The sequence below is a fragment of the Oxyura jamaicensis genome, chromosome 3 (assembly GCF_011077185.1).
Source record: "Oxyura jamaicensis isolate SHBP4307 breed ruddy duck chromosome 3, BPBGC_Ojam_1.0, whole genome shotgun sequence".
Lineage (NCBI taxonomy): Eukaryota > Metazoa > Chordata > Aves > Anseriformes > Anatidae > Oxyura > Oxyura jamaicensis.
The window spans coordinates 39,228,764-39,242,019 of NC_048895.1; the positions used below are offsets into that span (position 1 = coordinate 39,228,764).

At 34.6% G+C, this 13,256-nt stretch overlaps 1 protein-coding gene across 4 annotated transcripts in view; it reads right to left on the minus strand.

Annotated features, from left to right (window-relative positions):
- Positions 1–3,971: 3,971 nt before the first annotated feature.
- Positions 3,972–13,256, minus strand: part of RYR2 (ryanodine receptor 2) — a 400,228-nt gene continuing 390,943 nt past the window's right edge. For all 4 annotated transcript variants that reach the window (XM_035320403.1, XM_035320402.1, XM_035320401.1 and 1 more), the window contains 7 exons: positions 12,980–13,126; positions 12,222–12,356; positions 9,541–9,697; positions 8,282–8,346; positions 6,893–6,993; positions 6,094–6,145; positions 3,972–5,272 (listed from right to left, as the gene is read on the minus strand). In XM_035320403.1, coding sequence (XP_035176294.1) covers positions 5,177–5,272; positions 6,094–6,145; positions 6,893–6,993; positions 8,282–8,346; positions 9,541–9,697; positions 12,222–12,356; positions 12,980–13,126 — 753 coding nt within the window. In that variant the 3' untranslated portion in view covers positions 3,972–5,176. The remainder of the gene's footprint in view (positions 5,273–6,093; positions 6,146–6,892; positions 6,994–8,281; positions 8,347–9,540; positions 9,698–12,221; positions 12,357–12,979; positions 13,127–13,256) is intronic.

Sequence of the window (13,256 nt, forward strand, 5' to 3'; positions counted from 1 at the left end):
AATGTTAATGTTTTCCAGAGGTTAAAAGCAAGCATATTGTGTAAATCTGATACACTAACTGAATATTAATGAAAAATAAATTCTCTTAATGAAACAGAGCCTGAGAGAATTTATGCAGTAGTATCTTGGGGGGGGAGGGGGGGGGAGGGGTGGAGAGAGGGGAACTGAATTTCGATCACAACGGTGCAGAAGCAGAGCTCATTGAAGGTCTCATAACCGAATTCCACTTCTCAACAGATAAAACTTCTTTTATCCTTATATATATATACACATATATTTTTTTTTTTTCTTTTACTTCAGAAATTTCTATGCTCTAATTCTCCCTGGCATCTCTGGGGTTGTATTTTGTTGTTGTTCTTGTTGGTTTTGTTTTCAGAATGTATTCAACTCATGCTAGTCCACCAGCACTGTGTAAGAAACAATTAATCAGAACCTTTATATTCATGTCACATCTCAAAATTGCATGATCCAGCATTATGTAGCCACCTTTCAATGTTCTAAAAGTTAATAACATATTCCTAAAAGAGAGGTATTTAGTCTATATAACTGCAATTTCTACTAAGCAACACAGAAATTACAGCTGGTATGCAAACTTGGAGCTTTTACACCATGGATTGATAGCAAAGTCCTTTGAATTTTAAACTTGTGTATTTGTGAGATTTTTTCCTTTACATTTCAGAAAATTCAAAACTTTTTTTCAGGGGAACTTTAGCTCAAATATTTCCATCCAGCACCCACAGATAGAACTCAAACCTTTTTAATAGTAGGTCTGCCCACGATCCACTATATTATTAATAAAACGTGCTGTTGGTATCAAAAGTAGTCTCAGTTCTTGACCTCCATTTGCACATCAGAATGTGATGCCATTTGGCTGTCAGTGATCTTCAAAAACTGCTGAGAAGGGTCTTCTTTACCACTTAACACATAAAGATCTTTTTACCTAAATGAATATTCAAAGCAAAGAAAAAGACAACAGTTAAAATAGCATGCAGACTACAGAGAAAAATCTAATCCAGAAAAGACATTAAAAGGACAAAAAAGAAAAAAAAAAAAAAAAAAAAAGGCAGCTGCAAAATAAGCTCACATTAAAATGGATTTTTATGCTTAAATATCTTGCAAGTCTTGCATAAGTGACTGTAAAAAAGATCTAAATTGAACTTCTATTTGTAACCACACGTCTATGGCTTATTATGGGTTTAGAAAAGCTGGAAACTGAGAGACAAATAGATAGACAAATGAAAGTGGTTGTGACTTAAGAAGAGAGCCTGAAGGAGCTACAGTTACAAGGATAAATATTAGATTTAATCAGAGAACATATCCACCCATGCTTTCTGTGAGAGAGACGGCTTATTTTTTGACAGAAGATATTCTTGACACTACAATGATACTTGTTTTGGCTAATGAGGAGCAAAAATTAGTAAATACTAACAAATATTAACAAAAATATTACAATGTATGAATGCTGGTGACTATGTAAGCAAAAATAAAAATTTGGTGTCTCTGAATTTGCAGAAATTTTTTCAAAGGAGTCAGAAAAACATTCAAGCAAATCATAAAGAAAAAGTTATTAATTAGTAAGAGTTCTGTAAAAGCAGTAAGATACTACAAACCATACTACAAACCTAAATATTCAACATCTTAAATAGCATTTTAGATGCCAAGATGGAAGGCAGTAGTTCTGTAGTAATATGTGGGCCAAAGATATCATGGTGGCCTCTTGTTCTCTCTTTCTGTGACTGTCTTAGCAAATAACATAGACTTAAGAATTCAGTGTTTTAGTAGAATGAAAGATGGAACAAAGTATTGGAAGAAGGTGTAATACATGTGAGATTTCTTCCTTAGCAATTCAGTTCTAAGTGGGATGATATATCAATGGGTAATTCAACTGCCACAAACTAACCACACCCCAAATATGTTTTCATCTTACTTCACTTTACCATTGCCATTAATTTCTTGGGTACTTTACTGATATTAACACAAATAAAATAGGATCATCAGTTCTGGAGTTCTTATCAGCTCTCTTTATGCTTGACCTTCATAAGTAAACAGCAACAAAGTCTCTCCATTACATTCAATAAAGGGCAACTGTTCCACCTGGAAATTACACTTTTACTGACACCATCTGTAAATTCAGCTAAAAGCTAAAAAAAATATATATATAAAAATAAAAATAACATACACAAACGTATGTACAAGTATAACCTTAAATAACCTATGCATAAGCACTAGGACTTATTTTCTTGGATTGAAAATTGCAGTGTTTTCACGTGACATATTATTAGCTGCTCTTGTACATTGTGCTACTTTACAGGACGTCTTTTTTTTTTTTTTTTTTTTTTTTTGATAAAACAGTACAAGTAGTGAATTGGTTGGCTGTGTTCATATGCTCATATTGCTTATTTTACCAACACTTTTACAACACATAAATTTCAAGAAATTGCATTTGTCTCAGCAAGGTTAGCCATTTAAAATAAAATCTAAGAATTCTCTTCAATTTTGTATAATTCTAAAACAAATTAAACAGTACTAACATGGATACCTCGGTCTCTATCACATAATAAGTGATTTACCTTAATAAAAATATCCCATCAAAGGCAGACATCAGTGTCAGAAACAGTAAGAAACACAGGAAATATATAATTTTAAAATAAACTAGTCTTCTATGATATGTATTCTTAGTTTTAATTTCAAAGTGAGTTTATTTTCTTGAATTGAATGTGTTAAGTATTAAAAAATAAAAGTAAAAAAGCTCCCAGTAGAACTTTTTGTGAACTGAATCAAAGAGGGAAGTCAAGTTTCAGGGCATCACAGAAATTCCACAGGGGTCAGTATGACCAGGCTCTGAGGGTCTGCTGAAGCCAGTTTCCAGTCACTTTCAGCAGTGAACACTAATCCTGTAAAATTTAATGAACCAATTCTTAGTTGTAGGCAAAACTTTTGGGAAAGCTATTAATAAACTTCATTCAGTAAATGAAGATTTTTCATACTTACAATGAAACTTTTTCTCTCACTGTATAATCACCACACGTCACACTAGAAGAGTAGAGTGTGAGTGTGGCTTCATATATATTTATGACACTGTATACAGGATTTAACAGCAAGGATGTCCCAGAAGTCTTGTGATTTCTGAAGGCAACAAGGTGAAGTTAAAGCTAAGGTTAAAGAAACGTCACTTTTATTCCCATATTTGCCCACAAAGTCCATTTGAAATTGCTTTCAAAACAAAGGGATCTTGAAACATCAGTCAGAATCTTTAGCTACCAATTTCTCAACAAAATGTGCAAGACCAAATGAATGTATGTGTCTGTCTTTTCCCCGTTGGAAAACTATTCTCGTGTCACATACCCAAAAAGAAATGTTACTGCAATCTCCAATTTCTAGCCCAAATACACCAAGCAAAGAAAGGCAGGTTCAAACCACATAAATTGTGCCAAACTGAAGAAACAAAGCTAGAATGAATAATCCAAACTGACTGGGGTTGTTTAATACAAATTGGTGCTGCTTTACCCTCTTTTCCCACCATCACCAGCCTGCCCAGCCTCTGTTCCCAAATATTGTAGAATTTGGGACAACCAAAACCAGAATCCTCAGCAGGATCCCAATTTCAGAGAAGCAGTATCCATAATCCATAAAACTGAAAGCCTGGCTTTGAATGAATACAGCATATGGTATTTTTAAAGGATTATTCCTTTAGTTATAACTTTTCAGAGTTACAACCGAATACTGATACAGACTTTCTTTTATGACAAAGATGTGGGCTGTAAGAAAATGAAATAAAGTGACAGAATAGCAAGAAGTCCTGGAGGGGGAAAAACAAAAAACAAAAACAAAAAAAAAAAAACAACAACAACAACAACAAAAAAACACTAGTTTAGGAAATGGCAACTTAAGCCCATTTTGACATGGGTCCAATTAACTCAGGGATTAAGAAAAAGACTCAATAAGAAACCTCAAATGCTCCCAAAACCACCTCATTTCCATTCTGAATCTCTCTTTTTATTTGTAAAGACTGGCATTACAATTGAAAAGGACTCAAAATGGAGTGACGTACACATCATTGGTGTTTCATGATGCAACTGATGGGATCCCTGAATGGATATTGCTTCAGCTTTGATTTTAAAAAATAATTTAACAAGAAAATCTTCAACTCCACTATCGATCACAGGTGGCAGAAATGAAAGAAAGAAAAAGAAAAGAAACCCAAACTACTGTCAAATTCATAACATATACATTGTTGGCTGATGACACTTGTTCCAGATGTACAATAAAGCCCACAACACTTTATTACTATGGAAATAATTATTGTGAATGTTTTTTTCATGTCGATCAACTTGCTTTTGAAGGTTGTTTCTTTGATTGTTTTAAACTTGCATAATAAACATGCAATGAAACATTTCTTGTTAAAGTGTTTTTTGCAGTCTTCTTGTCTTCATACAAAGTTTTCATAAAGTTGCAGTGTTGTATCAGAGCATTACCAAAATAAGAGCAAAAGCTAAAGAGGAAGGTAAATGTGAAATGAACTTGATGAGAATAACCTAATATTGTCCTGAGACACTCCAGTCTTAACAAAAGATGTGCACAATCAAACCCCTTCCTCCCAAACCCACTAAAACCACAAAATAAATACTAACTTTGAAGAAAAAAAAAAAAAAAGGGCAAAAAAAAACCAACAATGTCATCATGCACTCATCTTCTGCATAGCTCAACCCACATATAGTAAGGCACTATTTCCCCACAACTTAGTGTCCACAACAATCTTTTACAGTGCTCTGTGAACTACATATAGTTCCTTTCAAGATGATGAAATAAATAGACTGAATGAGTGTTGCTACCATGTCACCCCATGTGTGATTTTATAGACAAGGGCATCATCTGGCAGTTTCAAAAATAAGCTGTCTCAAGTCTCTTCTTATGTGAGCATGTTATGTATTGGGATATCTTTTGTGTGTGCAAGTGGTTGGTTTGTTTTCCAGAGTTGCTGTTATTTTTCATTGTTCTTTACTCCAGTGTTCTCAAAGCAAATACACAAGAAAATAAAAGCGCAGTTGGGTCATTAAAAACAGAGCTTTGGTGCTCCATAAAGCACACAGCTTTGGGGATGAAAGAAATCTATTGGATATTCCCAAAAGATTTGGGAAATATGGATGTATTTTCAAGTGGAAATCCTCATCTCTGCTTAGTTGAGCTGGTCTTCGTACTGTTTTCGGAAGCAATCACCAGCAGGAAAAAACTCCCAGCACCGTTCTTGATACATTTTCCATACATAGGATTCCTGAAAGAAACAAAATTTAAATAAATTGATTTAATGAGAAAACATCAAGCATGCTTTTTAAAAAAAAAATCAGTTTAGAGTAGATTTTACACTTTTGTCACCTAGCCAAAAAGCACTAGAGAAAACACACCAAAGATGACCAGATAGTTTAATTGTAATTTCACATCTAGAAGCACTGTAAAGCTCAAGTAAAACTGGTCATAAACATAAGCAGATTTTTTTCTGTCACTGAAATTTGACTGAATTTCTGTATTGGTCATTTCAAAACATCCATACACGTAATGCATTAAAAAAATGATTTCAAAGGCCCATTTAAACAGCAAACAACAAAGAAACTTCCTGTTAAAATTGTTTTCACAGGTTTCATTTCATATACCTGCACACAAGTGCTTTCACATTCACTTATCTAGAAATGTAAAAATAGAAGATCATATAACTGATGGACAACTTAAAGGAGAAATAAATAAAAAGAATCAACAGGGAAAAACAATGAAAGTTGCTTTCACAGGATGCTTAAATGTTCTGCTTCTCATTATTTTTGCTTACAGTCTGTATTTATATTTTTTGTGTAAGTAATACTTTAAGAATAACAGGTCAGATAACAAAATAGGAAACATTAGCGAACTGATACTCAATCTATCATTAAACAACCAAAATCCTAAGAACTGTTTAGAAGAATGACAAGTTACTTACCGTATTATTCATTATTCATAGAATACATATTATTCATTAGAATACTCCTAGTTTTGCCAAGACAGAATGATTTTTATTTTAGAACCAGTCTCATTTAATAACTGTTGGCATTCATGGAGTTCACCTACCTGTCCTGTATGTTCTGTTTCATCTTTATTAATTAGATACATCAGGAAAAACCTACAATCAAAGAAAAAGTTATTATGAATACAGTATCTGGAAGAACTAAGCAACCCACAGATTGATGGGTATTTCTCAACATGTTGTGTACAAAAATGTGAGAAAATGTTGTTCATGTACTTACAAGTTCCAAAATTATATTTATGATGATATTACCAGACTTATAAAATATACTTTCCTCAAAATGTTAACACTCACTCATTATTCAATGAATAATACACCAAAATGAAGAAGATTCAATGGGTTTTACAATAAATGTGTATTTTGTTTAAATGAAGATTTTCCGAAGCTATTTTAAAATTGTAATAGAAATTTTCACGCCCACAGACACTGACTTAGACATAGAGAGTACCCAGTGATTTACATTTTTTAATGAATACAAAATGCTGAATATCATTAAGAAATCAAGGATACTAACTAGCCATATACCAGATTTCCAGTTTCCATATCCTAGCTCACACAAAACTGGTGTCTCACAGCCAAATCGGAAACAAGGTATTGAAGTTTGTTCATTCTCTGCTCCTACTTCCACAGAAATTATATTGCCTCACAAAGTCAGAACAGCTTTCGTAATAAATAGAAAGCTCAAGCTTTCTCATGGATTCTACTCAAAAAAAAAAAAAAAAAAAAAGTGTCATTCCTTTTTCAAATGATACTGACTTGTGCTTATGTAATAGAGCTAATCAGGTACTTGCAGAGGCTGCAGGGGTCATGAGTTAACAATAAATTTATTTTTACTGTACTTACAAATAATTGGCCAAGTTGTGCTCCTGCAGTGTGTGTGTTTCAAATCCATGGGGCACTGTATCAAAGTAATCATTTCCTATTCCACAGATAAAGCACTTTGTCTAAAAGAGAAAACATACAACACTTCAAAACGATATATAACCCTGCACCCCTCTGAGAACAGCCACCCTATAATGTGACAATTTTCTTCATGGCAATCATCTTTATCTTTTCTTCAGTGGCAATGCATCAGCTATAACATGCACCGAACAAAAAGGCTTTTCTTTTAATGATTGGAACTGGATGCTTCAGCCAAAACACCTGAATAGAAGATTAACTGTCATCAGCATAACCTATTATTTTTTGACAAATAAATAAATCTTCGACACCTATAAGTGAACAGATATGAGGAGAAAGAATGGCATTGAGCATATCAGTCAAAGCTGTTATTTTTTTTCCTTGAACATTATAAGTAGTGCTCATTGTAGCACATGGCAACATTTACCTCAACTGCTTGTTGTGTTCATTCGGCTGAAGTTGAATATGTTTTTAGTTTAGATTACACAACACAGCAGTTCCTTCTCAACACTCTTCTGAATTATTACATTCACACTTAAATGACAGAAGAGAAAACCAGCAAGTACTGGATACTCACACATAGATTAATCAAAGAAAATTACATCTGAGATGAACTGCATCGTGGTTGTTTTAGCAAGTGTTAGAAAACTCTAGTCAGAAAATCCAAGGAATTCATTATAATATACAGTAACATACAAAGATTTTTGTTGTTTAAAACAATGGAAATACTGACAGCCTAAAGTTTAAAAAGTCATGAGAAAATAAACTGTCAGGGTTTTTTTTTTTGCATGATTTTTGTTGATTTACCACTGACAGCAAAATAAAACACAAATGGCCACACTTATCTGGAGGTATTAAAAACACTAGGAATTAGAAAACAAATATAAAATAGAGCAGAATATAAGTGCAGACAAACAGCATTTGTGTCCTATACAAGTAGCAGCTAGTACCTGTCAATAGCATACCTTTCCCAGCACAGAGCAAAGAGCAGTAAATGCTATTTAGAACCTTGATGCTAGCAGAGTATTCTCTTCATAATAATGTCTAAAGGGTATTTAATTGTACTAATAGAACTACTTATTTAAGTTCTTATGACGAAATAAATAAAGCAACAGCAACAACAAAATCTAAGTTACTTTTTCCATCAAAAGAACTGAGATATAAGAGTATGATCTCATCCAGGACACTGTATGGCATTGGATACTCTACAGAACTGTATATTTTCCCTTCAATTTAAAAACTATCCACTGGCTGTACTACCCTTTGATTGAACTGGTTTTCTTTTGAGGAAACCTGAAAACAGGGTATGGTTCAGCAACTGGGTGTTCTTACCTCCATGTCTTCTTTAACTTGTTCTTGTTGATCTCTTAACTCACCAAAAGCATCAATAATTAAACCTAAGGATTAAGTTAAAATAATAGTTAATGTTCAAGAACTGTGACAAAGAATATTTGGAAATCCAGGGACAACTCTGACAAAGAATGGCAGTCTTGTGTAGAAATTGTAGAAAGTGATACACCTTCCAACAAATGCAAAAACATCCAGATGTGTGAAAGAAAATGAGCAAGTCAAAGAAAACAGCTACCTGTAACATGGCTGTCACTATCATTTGGAATTATAAAATATAGGATAAGCAGACTTCTGTTTTATTTGCAGTGCTCTGTCCTTGACTTAGCACAGAAAGATGTTCCTGGGTTTGCAGAAATGGAGGCTTTAATATAGTAAGAACACTACTGTACATTTAACAGCATTTGGGTATGTATTACACAGCAGATGCAGAGGCCCAAAGCTGTATGCATCTTCTCTCATTATGGTTGTCATTTAGCTTGAGGTTCCACTGTCAGAGCTCTACAGAAGTAAGGGCCCATTTCAGGGAGAAGATGGCTCAGATTACAAATTCTTTATGATTCTCCCTTTGCTTACACCGATACAAGTATGGAATAACTCCACAATCATTACCAAAATTACTGTGCTATAAAACTGATCAATACCAGATAAGTATTACTCTCAAGCTTGACAGCTAAGGCTTCTACTCTTTACCCAGTCACAAAAATAGGAAACAAGCAGTAGGAGATAAACTACTTGAGATTATGAAAAATTTTACATCCTCCCCAAATCCTTTAAAACAACTTGTTGCTTGAGTAAGAGTTATAAACAACATAACAGAAGCTCAGAATTGCTTTCTAAACTCACTTGTAGGAAGTGAGAAAACATGCTTACAGGCATATTTTTTTTGTTATTTTCCTGTTAGTTGACAGGAGGCAGTAATAACAATTCTTTGTAATCACTTCTCTTGCTGATCATTTACAGGAATCTTTTAGAGGGGGCAATGGGAAGATAGAAATGGTGATGGCATCAGTATTCTTGTGGCAAGTAGCTTTTTTGTTTCTATATTTATCCAGTTAGATCCTGCTGATTATATGGAATCTGGGAAGAACAGCATGTGGATAAAAGCCAGCTGGGTGTGATTTAGTTTTTAAATCTGCTTTTTGATCTGTCCTGGTTGAATCTTGGGCATAGGATAACTGTAGCACTGAGATCCATGTACTGCTAAATAATGCTTTCAGTCACAGTGGGCTACAAATATATACCTTGAATAATGGCAAGCAGTATGACGATCACAAAGAAGAAGAAAGTGATATCAAAAATAATCCGATAGATTTCATATTCATCTCCTGCTGGATCCTCTATTTCATCACCAATTCCTCCACCTGCACGTACTCCAACATACATGTGAAACATGTAGCACTAAAAAAAAAAAAAAAGGAAAAAAGGATACAAAGTTTGTTTTCATCTACGAGTAAAAATATCATTTTTTGCAAATTTGGTAATTGGCAGACACTGGTCTATATTCTAGCAGAAATACTATGTGAAGTCATCTATTTCTCTTTCAGGTTACGGATACTTCTGAAAGGGCCAAAATACTGCTGTGAATCTGAAACTGCAGCATTTCATGTTCTGTCACTAAGACACAGTTCAAAAAGATTATATGTTTGACTACCTTGAGCCTACCAGCACAATGTGATTCAGGTCCAAATGTTTCAGCATACAGTAATATGCTAGTAGAAAGTACTATTACCACCAAAACTATTTCCCATTACCCTAGCTCAAAAGTGAATGACTTGCCCCATCTCTGATGTTTCAAAAAACAAACAAACAAACAAAAAAACACTCAAAAACAGAAAACAAAACACAACACAACGAACAAATACAACCTTTGAGTATGTTTGTGCAGAGGACGGGTTAAAGATGGAAACAGTCTACACCAATGCTGCAAAGGAGTACCATAGGTCATGTGGGGTGCTGACAATGCAAAAATTCCAGTTTATCATGTAATAGAGGATTATGCTATCAAACTCAGAGGCCTGGAGAAGATTGATTCGTTTTCTTTAAGGAATTTTGCTAACTACAGATACAATTCTCACTGTATCAAAAAATAGTGATGACAGTCACAATAGTTGTTCCTAAAATTAACCATATGAAAGACCCATTATTTTATGTCTATACTGCTCTTACTCCTACATCTCTTAAGTAAGAAATTTATAGTATTAACATACAATGCTGAATGACCAATGGCTGAGAAATGTAATATTTTTAGAGAAAGTTTTTATTTCACCATTTAAAGTCAATGTTATTTTTCAATTACCAAAAATAAAAATATATTAATACTTTTTTTTTTTTTTTTCCCTGTATCACATTGCAAGTCTTACCATTTTTACAAACAACCCTAACACATTATGTGTTATTCTAGCTCACTTCTGTATACTTCAGCCTTTTTTTAGGTGTATTTTCAGATAAAGAAAGATGGAGAGTGACTCTTTGCTCAATCAGATAATGACAGGACAAGGGGGAATGGTTTTAGACTAAGAGAGGTGAGATCTAGATTAGAGATTAGGAGGAAGTTCTTCACTCAGAGGGCAGTGAGGCACTGGAACAGGTTGCCTAGAGAGGTTGTAGATGCCCCATCCCTGGAGGTGTTCAAGACCAGGTTAGATGAGGCCCTGAGTAACCTGATCTAGTGGGTGGCATCCCTGCCTATGGCATGGGGGTTGGAACTAGATGATCGCTGAGGCCCCTTCCAACCCAAGCCATTCTAGGATTCTATAAATCAGAATGGGCTTCAGGAGGTCTCCAAGTCCAAATTCCTGCTCCAGGTATGGTCCATTATAAGCTTAGACAAAGTTACTCAGGGCTTTATCCAGTCAGGTTGTTAAATCCTCTCAAGAATGGAGACTGCACAACCTCTCTGAGAAAGCTGTTTCATTGCCTGGTAATCCTCAGGGTGAAAAAGTATTTCCTCACATCAAGCCAGAATACCTTCTTCTAGTTTGTGGTCTCCTGCCATGCACTGCTGTAAAAATACCTGGCTAATTCTTCCCAGTAACCTCTCTTTAGACAATGGGGAGCTGCTCTTAAGCTCCCCCATCCTCCCCTCAAAGCCTTCTCTACTCCAGGCCAAACAAGCCCAGTTCACTTAGGCTCCTCCCAGGGAAAGTGCTCCATCTTAAGTGATTCTCTACTGACTATACTCCAGTTCATCTTTGTCTTTCTTGTACTGAACGTCCCAAACTGGACAAAGATATAGACATATTAGTCTGTTTTCACAGTTTATTTGATTACTGGTGTCAATTCCCTGGAAGTGGTTCATACTGCATAACATGTTGAAAGATATTTGACTTTGTTGCAGATTACTTTTAGAGAGAGATTAACAACAACACTGCCTAGATGTTCTTTGTGATTTAAGCTCTTCTTACCATCCACAACTGAAAAGCCTGGCACCATCTCAGTACGTTAAAAAAATATTTTTCAGCAACAGAATTGTCAATTAAAGATAATCATGGCAACTCATGGCAGGGGAAAGTAATGGATTTTCAAGATTTAACAAGATTTAACAAGAAATTCAAAACTTACAATACTCATGAAAGTCCTTGCCTGTAACCAGCCCTTCTCCTGAATGGCCTTTAGAACCTCCAGGTTTAGCACTATTGCCCTTTAACTGATTGAGCTCAGGTTCATGGCTTTTAGCTGATTTTCACTTTTGCAGAAATTATAGCAAAAACTTGTCACATTTCTCCCTTTAAAGAAGTGTTTGTGTAATATATGCAGAGTATATCTAGTTCTTAAGGATGTTCACTGTATTTGTTCCTTTGCTTTCCCTTACAGTCTTTCTCTTGCTGGCAAATGACACAAATGTATGACCAGGAACTACAAAAAGGATAGGGCAAAAACATAATAGTTTAAGAAAAAAAGCAGAAATCAAACTAAGACTTACTGTTAACATATCATCACATTTCATGTCTGGCATGTCACCATCTTCACTCTTGTTGTAGAACTTGCGAAAAAAATTGAATGCCACTACTGTGTACAAGTATACCACTACTGCCAGTAATCCCACTGTTAGGACAAGCTGGAAGACAAAATTATACAATTATAGCTGCCTTGCTGAAAGGTCTCCTAAGCAGTCCAAGGCTTTTTTTATTATATTTTTTTAATTGTCAAAACAGTGTTAAAAAGGTTCTTTGAAATAGGAAGGCCCTCAAAGGGGAGGAACACTTTACATAGGAGGAACACTGTTCATAGAACAAATTTCAATGGATGAAAAGCCTTCATTTTTTTTCTCTGCTTAAAATCAGAAATGCAATGTCAGACTTGATAACTTCTTAAAGAAATTATTTCTTACTATCAGAGAGCTGAGGATCTCAAACAGCCCTCCAAAAGAAAGAATAATTGGATCTCAACTGGATATTTCTTTAGAAGAATCTTAAAAAAATTCTGAACAGCAACTTTATGGGCAACATAGTAACGCAGTAACAGCTAGAAACTAAATTTAATGCCATGCCATGCATTCTAGTGCCATGTTCATATGCTTATAAATCCTACTGGCAAGTTTTCCCACTAGCACAGCAGCTTTCAGCAGTCAGCTGAATTAAGTCAAGAAGTGATCTTTCCTGTACATTCTGTCAGTAAAAAACAAACAAACAAACATGCAAATAAAAAAGAACATAAAGGAAAAGAGATAAAAGTTGATACCTGTTTACCATTGTGGGTCACTGATGACAGGATAGTTCGTAACGTCTTGAATCCCATTGCAATGTCAAGAAGATGAGCAGCAAAGAAAAAATTGTTGTAATGGCCAAGGACTGACATGGTCATGTACCAAGCTAGGTAAAGGAAAGACTAAAAGAAAAACAAGTACGTTACAAAATACATGAATAAATAAATAAACTAAAAAAAACTAAGGACTACTATGTCTAACACAACACTAAGGAAAAGTAGAAATTGCTTGAATGTGCTTTCTATTCAAACA